The sequence below is a fragment of the Marmota flaviventris genome, chromosome 18, assembly GCF_047511675.1.
Source record: "Marmota flaviventris isolate mMarFla1 chromosome 18, mMarFla1.hap1, whole genome shotgun sequence".
NCBI lineage: Eukaryota > Metazoa > Chordata > Mammalia > Rodentia > Sciuridae > Marmota > Marmota flaviventris.
Genome location: NC_092515.1, coordinates 47013911 through 47028600, shown reverse-complemented (window position 1 = coordinate 47028600; position 14690 = coordinate 47013911). Strand labels below are relative to the sequence as shown.

The 14690-nt window shown below is 44.3% G+C and overlaps 3 protein-coding genes across 8 annotated transcripts in view; 1 reads left to right on the top strand and 2 right to left on the bottom strand.

The window, feature by feature from the left end:
• Prmt7 (protein arginine methyltransferase 7) overlaps window positions 1-3587 on the bottom strand; it is a 36696-nt gene extending 33109 nt beyond the window's left edge. The window contains exon 1 of one of the 2 annotated variants that reach the window (XM_027933204.2): window positions 3503-3587. Coding sequence is in view for 1 of the 2 variants with exons in the window: in XM_027933203.2 (XP_027789004.2) it covers window positions 3478-3551 (74 nt within the window). In the remaining variant the exon portion in view is untranslated. Of the gene's footprint in view, window positions 1-3477 lie in introns of both variants that reach the window. The other variant, XM_027933203.2, reaches the window with a different exon arrangement.
• Window positions 3588-3641: 54 nt separating this feature from the next.
• Slc7a6os (solute carrier family 7 member 6 opposite strand) lies at window positions 3642-11526 on the top strand. Its single transcript, XM_027933207.3, has 5 exons — window positions 3642-3870; window positions 3984-4259; window positions 6244-6450; window positions 8170-8287; window positions 9041-11526. The coding sequence occupies exons 1-5, from the start codon at window positions 3673-3675 to the stop codon at window positions 9169-9171; spliced, it is 930 nt and encodes a 309-aa protein (XP_027789008.1). The 5' UTR covers window positions 3642-3672; the 3' UTR covers window positions 9172-11526.
• Window positions 11527-12164: 638 nt separating this feature from the next.
• The window catches only part of Slc7a6 (solute carrier family 7 member 6), a 35411-nt gene continuing 32885 nt past the window's right edge, over window positions 12165-14690 (bottom strand). For all 5 annotated transcript variants that reach the window (XM_027932980.3, XM_027932981.2, XM_027932982.2 and 2 more), the window contains one exon: window positions 12165-14524. In XM_027932980.3, the coding sequence (XP_027788781.1) occupies window positions 14430-14524 (95 nt within the window). In that variant the 3' untranslated portion in view covers window positions 12165-14429. The remainder of the gene's footprint in view (window positions 14525-14690) is intronic.

The following is a 14690-nucleotide window of genomic DNA, read 5'->3' as shown; positions in this document are numbered from 1 at the left end:
GAGGAATGAATGGAAATCATCAAGCCAAACCCTAATTGTATTACTAGTCAGATTTCAGTTACTCGTTCAAAACTTCTCTATAGCAGACACTGTGTTAGGGACTGGGATAAATAGGACCACCATTATAAGACAGAGGAGGTCCTTGACCCCTTAGAGAATAGACTCTATGTGAGTGCAAGAAAGGAAGTGTACAGGGCACATTTAAAAAGAATAGTTACAGAAGGACTCTGAAGAAGACAACATTCAAGTTGCGAGCCTGCATCGCAAGCCAGGCTAAAAGTTAGGGACATAGTTTTTATATGCCAGGAATGCTTACCCCAACTTTCCAAGGGCCATAAACTAAAGTAGAAAGAACAAGATGCATAAAGAAAATGTGATAAAAGCCTGAATGAATGAAGCGCTTCCGCACAAGAAATAATAGGAGATTAGAAGTGAGCTTCTAGCTTCAGGCCTGGCCTGCTCCCTACAGAGTCAGTAAGTCACAATGAACAGCAGGGATGTAGGAAGAGAAGGGTGGGAAAGGACAGGAGAAGGGAAGACATAGCTGAATAGCTTTTGTATTTGGGAAAAAAAATTGCAAAAACAAAACTTTTCTTATTTTATTTGTCATCCTAGGGATCCACCCCAGGGCCCTCGCACATGCTAGGCAAGTGCTGACCACTGAGCTACATTCTCAGTCCTCCCCCTACCCCACCCCACTTTTTTTTTTTTTTTTGTCAATGGAGAGTAAGGTGTGAGGAAATCTGGACCTGGTGTGAGAGAGGGGTAGGGTCAGTGAGAAGTCAGGGCCTATCAGGAGCAGGTGGAGGTGACCTCTTTTTTAGGGGCAGTGTTAGTAAATCCAGCTACCTGAGGGTGGGGGAAAGCAGGTATTCTGAGAGGCAAGAGGAAGTTCTTGATTAGGAGCCTAAGCATCAGAGCCTGGCGGCCAAAGGGAGAGTTGGCAAAATCTGAGACTCAAGGAGCTGGAGGGGAAATAGGGAGGGCCAGGAGCAAAGGACAAAGCTGAGAGGTCAGCCAGGGTGCAGAGGACCCTGAGTCCTGGCTAAGGTTTCTGACTGTGTCCCCAGGGCCATGGGAAACCAGAGAGGGAGCACTGGTTGGGGTTCTTTGGTTATGTTAAAGGCAAAATTACAGCAAATTTAATGATAGATTCCATTGGCTTCTATTCTACAGACTAGAATGCAAATCCCCTGGGCCAGCTGTGGACTTTGTAAGGTGGGAACAGGGAAAGAGAACAATAGAAAACAAGAGCCTAGTAGTTAGGATCAGGTTGCTCCAGGCTGCTACATTTGATAAGGTTTGAAGCCCCGGGGACTTCCTTACTACCCTGACTCAGGTAGGCTGGAATCTCCCGTTTCCAGGAAAACTTGTCTGTTTGGGGATCTAACTGCCTCCTGAAAGTCCCAGTTTGATTACATGGTATGTAGCATGAGTCACTCCATTTTGGTTTGGCCTGGCCTTTTGGGACCCAGTTCAGGAACTCAGTCCAAAACAATGCCCAGGCCCTCCCTCCCATCATTTTTACCTTTAACAATGAAAAGCAATAAAAGTTGTTTTGGGGAGTGTAGCCCAGTGGTGGAGTGCCTGTCTAGCCTGCAGGACTTCCTGCCTTTGACCCCAATACCACAACAACAGAAGATAAAAAGGCAAAACCCAAGGCTGGGGCTGAGGCTCAGGGGTAGAGCACCTGCCTGGCATATGCGAGGCCCTGGGTTCCATTCTCAGCACCACATATAAGTAAATAAATAAAGTAAAAATCCATTGACAACTAAAAAATTAAAAAAAAAAAAAAGAAAAAGAAAAAGGCAAAACCAAACAAAAATAGGGAGCCAAGAGAAGAATTTGGCCTGCAGGCTGTATTTGCTGAACTCTATTTCAGACTTTCCTTTTTTCAGTCCTGAGGGTTGAACTCAGGGTCTCACATAGGCAAAGTAAACACTCTACCACTGAGCGATATCCCTAGAACACTTTCATCTTGAGACTGGGTCTTACTAGGTTGTCAGTTGGCCTCCAACATGGGATCCTCCTGCCTCAGCCTCCCAATTAGTTGTGGTGATACATACCACAGATCCCCCTGATCCTTCTTTTAGATAATTCAAGTCATCCCATCTCTTTGTGATTTTTTTTTTTTTTTGAGACAGGGTCTCCCTATATTGCCCAGGCAGGCCTCAAACTCTTGAGTTCAAGGGAATCTCCTTCTCCTTCTTTTTTTTTTTCTGTACCAGGATTGAACCCAGGGACACTTAACCACTGAGCCACATTCCCACCCCTATTTTGTATTTTATTTAGAAAGAAGGTCTCACTGAGTTGCTTAGTGCCGCACTTTTGCTGAGGCTGGCTCTGAATTCGCAATCCTCCTGCCTTAGCCTCCTGAGCTGCTGGGATTTCAGAGATGTGACACCATGCCTAGCTCCCAGCCCTTTTTTATATTTTATTTAGAGACAAGGTCTTGCTGAATTGCTTAGGACATTGCTAAATTGCTAAGGCTGGCTTTGAACTTGCCATCCTCCTGCCTCGGCCTCTTGAGCAGCTGTGATTACAGGCATGCACCATGGCACCTAGCAAGGGAATCTTCTTGTACCGGCCTCCTAAATAACCTCCCCATTAGCTACAGACCCATGCCTCAGCACCCAGCATATTACACATTTTTGTTCGTGTTTGTTTTATCCAGTGCTCAAGATGGAACCCAAGCCTTAAGCATGCTAGGCAAGTGCTTTACCACTGAGTTACATTTCCAGCAACACTGCCATTCTGTATAAATTATATAAACAAAATATTGACCAAAAAATAATAGAAAATAATCATTGCTGCAAAAATATTGCAAATATTCAATGGTAGTTATACTAGATGTCAGAAAATAATTCAAACTTTTTGGTGTATCTGGCATGCATGAGGCCCTGAGTTCAATCCCCAGCAATAAAAAGAAATAATGGAAATACTAATTAAAAAAAAAAAGAAGTGAGCTTCTACAAAATACACGTGGCCTTTCGGTTTCCAAAAGCATTCTATTCTAAGTGCAACAGGAGTCACCCAAGGGTTTTAAGCAGAAGCATGTCTACATCAGGTGCCCACTTTTGCAGGGCCACTCCTGGTTACGGCGTTGGGTATATGAAATGGTGTTCAACGACACTGACTAGAAAAGGCGAGTCATCAGAGCTTTTTAATCGAGGAACAGTGGCCCAGTTCGTGGTGCGAGGCACCAAGCAAGAGTGCTGTCTGTAACACAGGCCTCGTCCTGTGCTCAGCCACTGGCCCACCGAAGGCATTGCTAACCGGACCGAAAAGCCAGGGCTGGCCTGAAAACACACTCTCCTGCCGGCCAGGGCGCTCCGAGCAGCCACATGCGTACTCAGGAAAGGTCCGGAACAGGGGCACACCGCGGCATCCGAGTACGCCCACGCCAGACACCTCCACCCAAGCCTGAGGCAGAGGACACTACGCTAGTTGTCGCCGGGACTCCAACTACGACCCCACCTTCCCAGCACGCCCAGCTTCTCACCCGGCGCAGGAATCACTCGGCTTACTACCGCCGCCGCCGCTACCGCCATCTTGCCGTGGTCAGCGTGCTGGGCGGGACCTTCGGGCGTCCACGGGGCGGGACCTGGAGCACAACTGGAGGGTTCTCCCGACGCATCCCTCGCCTTCCCACAGTGCTTCGCGACAGCCGCTATGGAGGCCGGCAGGACTGCAGTGCTGCGGGTGAAGCGGAAGCGCACCGCGGAGCCAGCCGAGGCTCTTGTGCTTGCTTGTAAGCGCCTTCGGAGCGGCGATGTCGATGTCGAGTCGGCTGCTCAGAAGACACCGGAGGGTCTGGAGAGAGCGGCGGAGAATAATGTCTTCCAGTTGGTGGCCACCGTGCACTCTCAGGTATTGGGCGGTGATGGAATTTGTGTGGAGGGGATCTTGGGTCGCGGCCGGGATGGAACCGAATCTCCAACCCCCTTGCTGACGCTACCCTATCTTCCCCTGCTGCTCTCCAGGAGGAGCCAGTCCAGGAGCTCGTGCGGGCTGCCTTGCGCCCTTCCCGGGGCAGCCAGCAGCGTATCCGCCGCGATCTCCGCGCCTCAGCTCGCGATGTGCGGAAAGAAGGCCGCTACCGGGTGGTCTCCAGCCGCCGATCCTCAGGGACCTCCGGCAGCCTGGAGTCCGTGTACGCGCCAGGAACCCCAAAAGCTGCTGGGGATGCAGACTTTCAGCTATTGGACCTGGTACATGAGGAGGAAGACCCAGAGGCTGACACCACGGCCTCCTTCAAAGTGAGTATGCATCGGGAAGTGGGTGCTGGACATCTTTGGTGGTAATACCAGAAAGAGTCTGCGCAGAGGGCAGCACTTAGTTAAGTGGCCGCACATAGCTTAACCTTAGGAATAGATTTTACCGATTTGATTTTTTACTCTACACGTATTTACTCAGCGAGTGCCTATGTGCCAGGTATTGTTCTTAAATTGTATGCATACAACAGTGAGGACAGAGAAGAAAACATTCAAGCAGAGGAGAAAAACGTTAGCGAGTAAATTGTTAGAAGGGGACAAAGGCGAGAAAGCGTGGTGCCAATTTTGTGAAAAAAGCCTTTCAAGTAAAGACTTGAAAGTGAATGGCAAGGCTGGGCGCGGTGGCACACCCCTATAATCCCAGCAGCTCAGGAGGCAGAGGCCGATCTTAGGAAGATCCTGTCTGTAAATATAGTATTTTAAAAGGGCTGAGGACGTGGATCAGTAGTTAAGAGCCCCTAGGTTCAATCCGTAATACTAAAAAATAATAAAAAAGGAAGGAAGGAAGGAAGGAAGGGAAGGAATGATGACAGGGCATTGGTTGGGGGGCGGGGGCTTTCAAGGCAGAGGACCTGCAAGGGCAAAGGCCCTAAAGCTGAATTTGTGTGGTGTTCAGTGGACCAACAGGTCGGGACCTGTGTGTTGGAGCTAAACCTTTCCCCATGAAGAGCTTTGCTCAAGAGCCTGCACAAAAACTTGCATCTGTAGTTTCATTGACTTTGATGGGAGAATCCTCTGAACCTGTAAATGACAACCTCAGTCTCCCTGTGTGCTTTGACCATGGGACACTCTCCACTTTCTCATGAGGTATCTGGTTTGAGCTATGCAGCTTCCTGTGATGAATCTGTTGAGGGGCATTCCACAGTACATCCCCCTAGTTTCCATACCTACTTGTGCTATAGGACCCTGGATAAGACATCTTATAAGCACTGGACTACATCTTACCTGGACTAAACCTATTCTGGGACATTTCATTCAAGCTATTCTTTTGAGCAGAAAAGATAGGTGAATCAATTTGTGATTTAAAAAGAGGTCAGTGCCCGCCATGGTAGTGCACATCTATAATCCCAGTGACTCAGGAGAGGAGGCGGAGATGAGAGGATTGCAAGGGACAGGCCAGCCTCACCAACTTAGCAAAATCCCATCTCAAAATAAAAATAAGGGCTGGGAATGTAGCTCAGTGGTAAAGTGCCCCTGGGTTCAATCCCTAATACCATTAAAAATAAAAAAAAAAATGATGTCAGTGGGGCAAGCCAAAGAATGAGCAATGGTAGTGGTCCCCAGGAGTTGCCTGTAGGCCTCTAAAGGTGGCCTCACAAAATGCCAGCCCATTTTATGGTCAGCAATAGAGGTGGATTGGGTCTGTGGATCCCTAATGGGAAAACATCATGCCAAAGGAACTCAGAGAAGATCTAGATCTGTAGAAGCAGGTTTGACTCAGAGCTTGGGAACAAGCTGGCCAATTTATCTAACTCCCTTTGCCTCTTTTTAGGCCAGTGTTCTCATGTGTTTTTGTTCTGTTTTCTTGGGGGGGTTTTTTTTGTTTTTTTTTTTTTTTAAGTTGTAAATGGACACAAATCTTTATTTAAATATTCATTTATTTTTATATGGTGCTGAGGATTGAACCCAGGGCCTCACATGTGTAAGACAAGTGCTCTGCCACTGAGCTACAACCCCAGCTCCCATGTGTTTTTTTGTGTCAGCCAAGATCAAAAGAGCAGGAGGAATTCTTAATAGGTTTTTATTCAAAAAGAAGGACTACCCGTTAGTTTTACAGACATTCTGGATTTCTTTTATTTTGTAAAAACACCTCACACGTGCAAGGCAGGCACTTTACCACTGAGCTACAGCCCCAGCCTGAGAATAAGAATCTTAAATATTAACAGAACTGTAACAGGCCTTCTTTCACACAACTCTTCGGTTCCTCATGGAAAACGTTTTGAGTCATGCCTGTATTATGTTTTCACAGACATCTGACCCAGATGTGATCCTCTGCAATTCTGTAGAGATGATCCGCGAGCGGTTGACTGTATCTGAGGATGGACCAGGAGTCGGGCACCAAGAGGAACAAAAGCACGATGACTATGTGTATGACATTTACTACTTGGAGATGGCCACTCCAGGGTGGATTGAGAATATCCTCTCTGTGCAGCCCTACAGCCAGGAGTGGGACCTGGTAAGGAGGTCAATGAAGGGAGAAGGGCATGTGGCTACCTAAACTTTTTCTTTGGTTAGGGTGCTTTGCCTCTCCGGGCTTCACTTCTCATCATTTTTCTTGTTCTTACTTAAAAGGAAAAACTTATTCTAGATTGGTTTTGTTGTTATTGTTGTTTTGTTTTGGTAAGACTGGGGATTGAACCCAGGGCCTGGCACACACTAAGCAAGCTCTCAACCACTGTGGTACATCCTCAACCTTTTTAATTTTAATTTGGGACAGGGTGTATCTAAGTTGATTATGCTGGCCTTGAACTGGGATACACCTGCATCAGCCTCCAGAGTAGCTTGGATTACAGGCATATGCCCCTGTGCCCAGCAGGAAATAAATTTTTCACATGGCAGTAAAAATTTACTCTAAACGTCTTTTAGAAACCTGAGTTTAGTGTAGGAAATTTTGGGAAATACCCCCAAATTTTCTTTCTCTACCATTGAACAGTATTTCCAAGGGGACTGATGGGGGTTGATATTTTTTAGAAGCACTGATAATTTTTGCTCATAATCTTTTACAAGGTTTACAAAATTATCTTCATTGTTTATGGCTACCTGTTTATAGCTATCCACTTTAGAGGTTAAATATGTATAAGGGCTTAAATAAAATCAAAGTAAAAACTTTTTTTTTTTTTTGGTACTGGGAATTGAACCCAAGGAGACTTCACTACTGAGCAACATCCCCAGTCCCTTTTCTTTTTCTTTTGAGACAGGATCTCACTAAGTTACCCAGGATGGCCTTGAACTTGTAATCCTCTTTCCTCTCCCTCCCAAGTTACCAGGATTGGTGTGCACCACTACATCTGGCAAAATCAGACATTCTTAACATGAATGAGAACAAAAGCTTTTATTTATTTATTTATTTAGGGTGCTGAGGAATTAACCCAGGGGCACTTAACCACTAAGCCACATTCCAGCCCTTTTTAAATTTTTATTAATTTATTTAGGCACTGAGGATTGAACCCAGGTCCTCATGCATGCTGGGCAAGGACTCTACCACTGAGCCACACCCTTTTTTATTTTTTAATTTTGAGACAGGGTCTCTCTAAGTTGCTGAGACTGGCTTCAACTTGTGATCCTCTTGCCTCAGCCTCATGAGTAGCTGGGATTACCGGTGTGCACAGAAGTTTTTATTTTAATTGTATTAAAAGAGGAGAAAACTTTGGATGATGAAAGCTAACATCCTAACACCATATTCTTAAATTTTAATATGATTAATGAGAAAGATGTAGTTGGCACCTGATATACTCAAATTGTAAGAGTTAAGTACCTTCTCTTGTACCTGCACTGTATCCATAGTTTTGCTGTCAGGCATCCACCATGGACCACTACATAGTTCCTACTCCTGCCTTTGTGCACCTCCTCATATTGTGTTTTAGTTCTGACCTTTGGCATCACCCACAATCCATAAAATTCCTCTCCCATCTGGTGGCCCTCCAGGAGTTTGAAGATTGCTGTCATTACCTGCTCAGAGCTGTGGCTCCTCTGCATTCCATTCTGGTGGAGTTGAATCATCTCCTCTTAGCCTAAGATTATCATAGTCCCTTGTATAGCAGTTGAACTAACTCCTAATCTGCCTTTTTCACATGGTACTTTCACCTGAATCTCCCCAGTATCCTAATAGCTTCCTCCAAAGAGCATACCCTTAAGATGATTTGACTTAGACTCATGTTTGTGTTGAGATGTGCAGGTAAATGATGATCAACAACCAGATGACATTTATGAAGACGAAGATGATGAGAACAGTGAGAATAATTGGCGCAACGAGTACCCAGAGGAAGAGAGCAGTGATGGTGATGATTCCAGAGGTAGGTGGAAGACTGGATAGGGAGGGACTGATAAGATCCAAGTCTGAGATGAAGGCAATTGACAGGTACATCTCAACTGATTTCCTTCTCTGCCATTGAACTGTATTTCCAGGAGGACTGCTGGGAGCATAATGTCAGTTCAGATCCTTAGTTCTGTCATTGCCTTCTTATGACTCTTATGCAAGTTACTCCAATAAGCCTCATTTCTCCTTCGGAAAATGAGACAATACTGCACCAACTTCAGTGGTTGGGATTTAGTTAAAACATCTAGCCCGATGCCCCTCTCCCTGCTCCTATCTAGGAATAATGAAGAAAGAGGGTTGCCAGTAGGGATAGGCCCAGGATTTTCACAAGTCTGCCAAATAATTTCAAAAAATTTCTACATTTCCAATTCTTTAGAGAATGATATAACACAGTCGTAGTATTAGGGGAAGAAGGAGGAAGGATATCCTGGCAACTCAGTTTCTTTGGTGACTACATTCTTCTGAGTACAGCCAATAAAAATAAATTTTTGATGTCTCATAATAAAGAATTTTACCAAAGGGGAAAGTGACAAAATACTCCCAGTATTAGGGACTTGGTTAGATGGTGGGAATGAATACTTTAAAAATGTTCTACATTCTAGATTTTATTTACTGAAAAAGTATTTTATAATGGGGAACAAAAAATTAGACCTTTTTGAGAAGGGAAGGAGTTCTTGCCATACCCTATAAAATCATAGAGTAAGAATCCATTCCTGGTGTCTCCATCTAGACTCTGATGAATATAACAGCCTCAGTGAAGAGGAAAGAGGCAGCAGCAGGCGACTGGTATGGAGCAAGTACCCTCTGGATGTACAGAAGGAGTTTGGCTATGACAACCCCCACGACCTGGATTCAGATTGATGGTCTTGTGATATCCAGGAGGTTCTACCACAGGCCTTTGAGGGCTCTGTGACTGGTATCAACTGACCTAGCAACATGCTCTTAGGATTCCTAGCTGAACATGTGGAAGGAAAAAGCAGACCCAATAGTACCACCCCAGCAGTGAAAACTTAAGGGAGTACATCTTTTCTACTCACAGTAGGCTACTTGACCTCTATCAAAAAAGACCCTACCATCTGGGGGGGAAAAAAAATGGAAGTTCCTTTCACTTCCTGGCCCAGGCATTTTTCCTAATATTCCAGTTCTCCCATGCTGAAGCCAGAAGGGAAAGAGAGACACTTGTTTCATTAGCAGTAATATTCTGCTTCCTCCCACCCCACTCCAGGCTGCCTACCTGCAGTAAAAGCCTGCTCTCTTCGATAGAGGGATCTAGAAGGGCTACAGTGGGTCCCTTGCAGGGCACAACCCAGTTATAACAACTATTAGGGCAGAATGTGGAATCTGAGCTGGGAGGTTTTAGTCAATAAGTCTCTGTCCTCCCTGCTTCGGACTTCAATAATGGTTGTAAAGATTGCTGTTGTCCTTTGGTAATGGGGCCAAGGCACAATGCATATGAATGTGATACTATTTAATAAAGATTAATTTTTAATATGGAAGCAAGCAATTTTTCAAAAACTTTTCCCCCCTTTTTTTTTTGCAGTTCTGGGAACTGAACCCAGGAGTACTCTACCACTAAGCAACACCTCCAGCCCTTTTTATGTTTTTGAGACAGGGTCTCACTAAATGACTAGCCTCAAACTTATCATTCTCCTTCCTTTAGCCTAATAAGTAGCTGGGATTATAAATAAGCACTAACACACCCAACTCTTCAAAACCTTTTAAATCTGAATATCTTAGGTGTTTTTCCATTGACATTCCCCCATAAAAAAAAATGGGGGGTTAATGAGGTAGAAATTACAGAATTAACCTTAGACATGAAGATCTCACAGCAAGGGAGGATGAAGTAAGCATAACCTGAACTTGGCTTTCTATCGAGAAGTGTTTCTTACCAAAACAGTAATTGTTCTTCAGTATCTGTGGGTGACTGATTCAAAAACCTCCTGTGGATACCAAAATCCACAGATGCTCAAGTCCCTTGTATAAAATGACATAATATTTGCATATAACCTACACACATCCTTCAAATACTTTGTCATCTCCAGATTATTTATAAAATCTAATGCAGGCAGGCACTGTGGCACACCCCTGTAATCCCAACAGCTCACACAAGGCTCAGGCAGGAGGACCACAAGTTCAAAGCCAGCCTCAGCAACCTAGCAAGGCCCTAAGTGGCTCATTGGTTGAGTGCCCCTGGTTCAAACTCCAGTACCAAAACAAAAAAAAAAAGAGTGCAATATACATAGCTGATATACTGTATTTGGGGAATAATGACAAAAACTATGTTTAGTATAAGTAGTTTTTTTTTTCTACAAAAAAAAATATTTTTAATCTACAGTTAGTTGAATCCATGAATGCAAAATTTATGGATAGGGAAAACAAACTATATATGAACAGAACAAATTTTGGTGCCCAAACTTTAAATCTCTTGTAAGCAATCTCTATCCCTACTCTTTCCAAAATCCCAGCTGCCTTAACTGTTTGGCATTGATTCTAGTCAAATAGAATTTTGTGCAGTGATAAATGTTCTATATCTATACTCTCTAATAGTAGCCACTAGCCACATGTGGCCGTTGAGCACTTGCAATCTGATTAGTGCAACTGAGAAACTGAATTTTTTTTTCTTTCTTTTTTTCTACTGAACCTAGAGCCTTACACATTAGGCAAGTGCTGTGCCACTGAGCTACATCTCAGCCCTTTTTAATTTTTTTAAAATTTCGAGAAAGGGTCTCACTAAGAGCTGGCCTCAGATTTGGACTCCTCTTGCCTGTTTGCTGAGTAGCTGAGATTACCATACTTGGCCATGAATTTTTTACTTTGTTTTAACTAGCTACATTAGCTACTAGGTAGCACAGGTCTAGAGAAACACATAAAACTTTCCATTTGAGGTAGCCGTCTCACCCTATTTCTCTATCACATAGGAAAGTGAAATATACAGGAAGAAGTCTTCTTCTCATCTCTTTCAAGATTTTATAGGTTTCTCTACTTGTCCCTTCCTACTTCTACCCATTCTTTTACTTTATGTCCATTTTATAAGCACTTACCTACATTTGTTCCTATCTACATGGAATTGTTAAATCTGCTAAAATTATTAGGCTCTGTACTCAGGCTATTACTGCAGCTAATTAAACCTAAACACAGGCTTAATACTAGTCATCTTAGTCTCCTTCTGTAGACACAGAAATGAAGGATTAAAAACCACTTTGCCATTTTAATGTACTCACTGCTGTTTATGTGTTCATTAAGTTTCATCAACATTAAAGGGCTGACAGCTTCACAAACTACCTACTGAAAAGGGTACAAACTGTACCATTGCAAAAGGGATTAGCACACCAGGAGAAGGATTTAGTAAGATTTAACAAAGACCTGGTGGGAACTAATTCCACTATGAAACTTGAGTCTGTAGGGTGTCTGGCTTCCCTCCCACAGAAGGGTTTCTAAGAGAAGTTTGTACCCAACACCGAGGAAGAATGTTGTCATCCTTCAGTAATGAGAGGAAGATGACATGGCTCACTAAGCAAGCACTCAGCACCTGAAGTGTGGTGTCCCTTCTTCTGAGAAGCCACTGGGGGGCGGCACATTCCTGGGAGAAGCTGGTTATTGGGTGGAAAACACTAAAGCCAGAGTCAAGGATCCTCAGATAAGCATAATGCTTAAAGGATTAGCTCCAGAGGAGCCCTGGGATGGTGCCAGCTCAGCTCAGACAGAAATCATATTTATATAGTTTAGGCAAGTCAGCCTTTGCACAAGACTCCTTGTCATCAGACAGGAATTTGGTATACAAATCCCCAACCCATGACAGTAGGAATGTCCCCCCATATTCTCATAGATGCATGCCCTGAACCAAAGACAACTGATCATGCTCCCCTAAAACTTTATTAAGCAAGTATATGTCCAAGGTAATTACCTTGTCTGCAACTGGGGTCAGTTTGGTGAAGAATGATCAGAAGGAAAGATTGCCCCACAGTTCTTGTCTTCACTGTCGACCAATTCCAAAATCTAAAGACAAGATGTCCATGGGATGTGCCAGACCAACAAGTTCTTCTGGGCCTAAGATGACAGTATCTGGGGGCATCCCAGAACAGTTGTATAATCCAATGCAGCCATGAAGGAAGATCCCATTAGGCCAAACCTGCTGCTCTGGACTGACCTGGTGGCCCAACTTAAGCACCAAAGTTAGTTGCTTTCCATTCTTGAAAGTTAGCTGAGGTGCCAGATTGAGGTTGAAGTAGCTTTTCCCCTAGAGTCTTCACTGATCTCCACAGGAAAAAAAATAGAAGTCCCACAAGTACCAAGTGCTTCCTGAGACTGCAGCCCTGCAAGGCCTCAGGGGCAAGGGAAGGTGGGCAGGAAAGGAGTACACTATCCCTGTGACCCACACTGAGGCAGCTTGGAGTGTAAACAAAGCCTGGTGCCAATAACAGAAGCCAGGATGCAGCCTGGTGTGAGGTTTTCAGAAAAAGAAAATGACTACTTTCAGCACCAGAGTGGGCTTGCTTGGGTCTGCACAGCAGTCCCTCACACTGGCCCTTTCAGAAAGGAACAAGTTATTTGATGACTTGGGTCCGTAAGATGTTCCCCCAAATTACTGATAGTGGATAGATTTCAGGTGACCCTCCTGAATTCCAGAACATTTCAGCCCTCTCAAACTTCATACCAGAAACCCAGAGATTAACTGTATCAACTAGAACAATGACCTAAGGTTTCAATAAAATAAAGGATTATCCTTCAAAAATATTAGTATTACCAGATTTCTGACTCATAAATTTGTTCATATCTACTTGTCAAACCTGAGCCAGTTGCTAGTAACACAAGACCTATCTATAAACTAAAGTATATGTCCATGATTTTAAAAATCCTTAAAGTTCACTTTTGCAGGTAAGACTCAACTGAAGATCGTGTGAAAGTGAACATAAAATCTATTATCAGAATCTGATTTACCACCACATTGAGACATCTCTCAGGGCAGAGAGACTCGGTTTGGGGTATTTTGAATTTTTAAACACACACAGACTATTATTTCCTATACATTAATGAACATTCTTTTGCTAGAATTGGTGTTCCAGGTTAAATATCAATAAGTAAAGGAATACTGGAATTTGAATTTGGTGGTAGCAGTGGCAGTGTCCAGTTAGCCACAGAGCTGCTCCCCCTTAGCTGGAACAGGGAGGTCTTCCCCAGCCCTTATTTTGGGACTGCAGCCTCTGCCAAAGCATCATGGTTCCAGCTAGGAAGGTACAGGTAGGCAGATGGCCAAAATCAACTCATTACAGTGCCAGAAGCTTGCCTCTTTTCTTAAGGATTTTGACCATAAGTGCAAATGTGTTCCAGGGAAATTCAGTCAGGCAGGACCTCCTCCAAAAGAAGGCTAATCTGTATACAGCAAAATCCTGTGGCTCCCTAAGCACATGGACACAAATGAGAAGTCAACCTTGACAATATGGAACTTCAGTGGCCACCATTGAGACCATGAACAGCCTTCCTCCTGTCAAGCTTATTGTTTGAGTGTGAAGTTCCATTACACAGAATAGTATTTCTCTTGTGGAATTCAGGAAAGGGGAGACACTGTTCCCACATCAGTTAAATAAAGCTTGCTGTTTGCGCCTCCCCCAAAACAAACAAGGAATATAACCCTCTTCCCAGGGAAGAATTCTGAGCCAGAGGAAGAAATGGTAGCATTTTGAGCCTCTAACATCAGGAGGTTGCACCTGGTCAGAGGAAAGCTCCCATAAAGTATCCTCACTTTAGAGACTTTTGGTTCAAACTTCACATGCTGTGAACCACAATCAGAGCCATCAATCTAGCACTTCCTCTCCTCTGTAGCAACTTACCCAGTATGTCAGGGGTGCACCTACTCACACTGCAAAACTAAACAACCATTCCCCTGTTCCCCAACCCCCCTCTACCCTGAGGTCCCCACCTTCAGGTATCCCCAACCCTGAGTCTCCTCCCATAGCTTACCAATGAGTGAGCACTGGCCCTGAGTCCCCTTACAGAATGTGGCTCAATAGGCTCCTTTAATTCAGGAGGGCTAGGCCCACATAGTCTTGTTATCTGGACTTTGGTGGTTATGGCCACAGGTGGCCAGCTTTCCAGGCCTCAGGGAATGTCACTTCTGGCCTCTAGTCAGTTTTCCTCTCAATCTTTTTCTCTTCAGTTACATCTAGCTCAGTCAGGACACAAAAGCAAAGTTGCTGGGTGATTCTGGTGATGGTAGCTAAATGAAAACAAAGAATCATAGGTTTTAGCAAACACATTTAGCTGCAGCCCCAACCTGAACAAACTGAAGGCTAAAAGCACATTTGTGGCTCCTTTCCCACCTGTCCCTTAGGTACCCTGGGCCAGGCTTCACCCCTCCCCACTATCCAGCCTCCTTGTCCTCA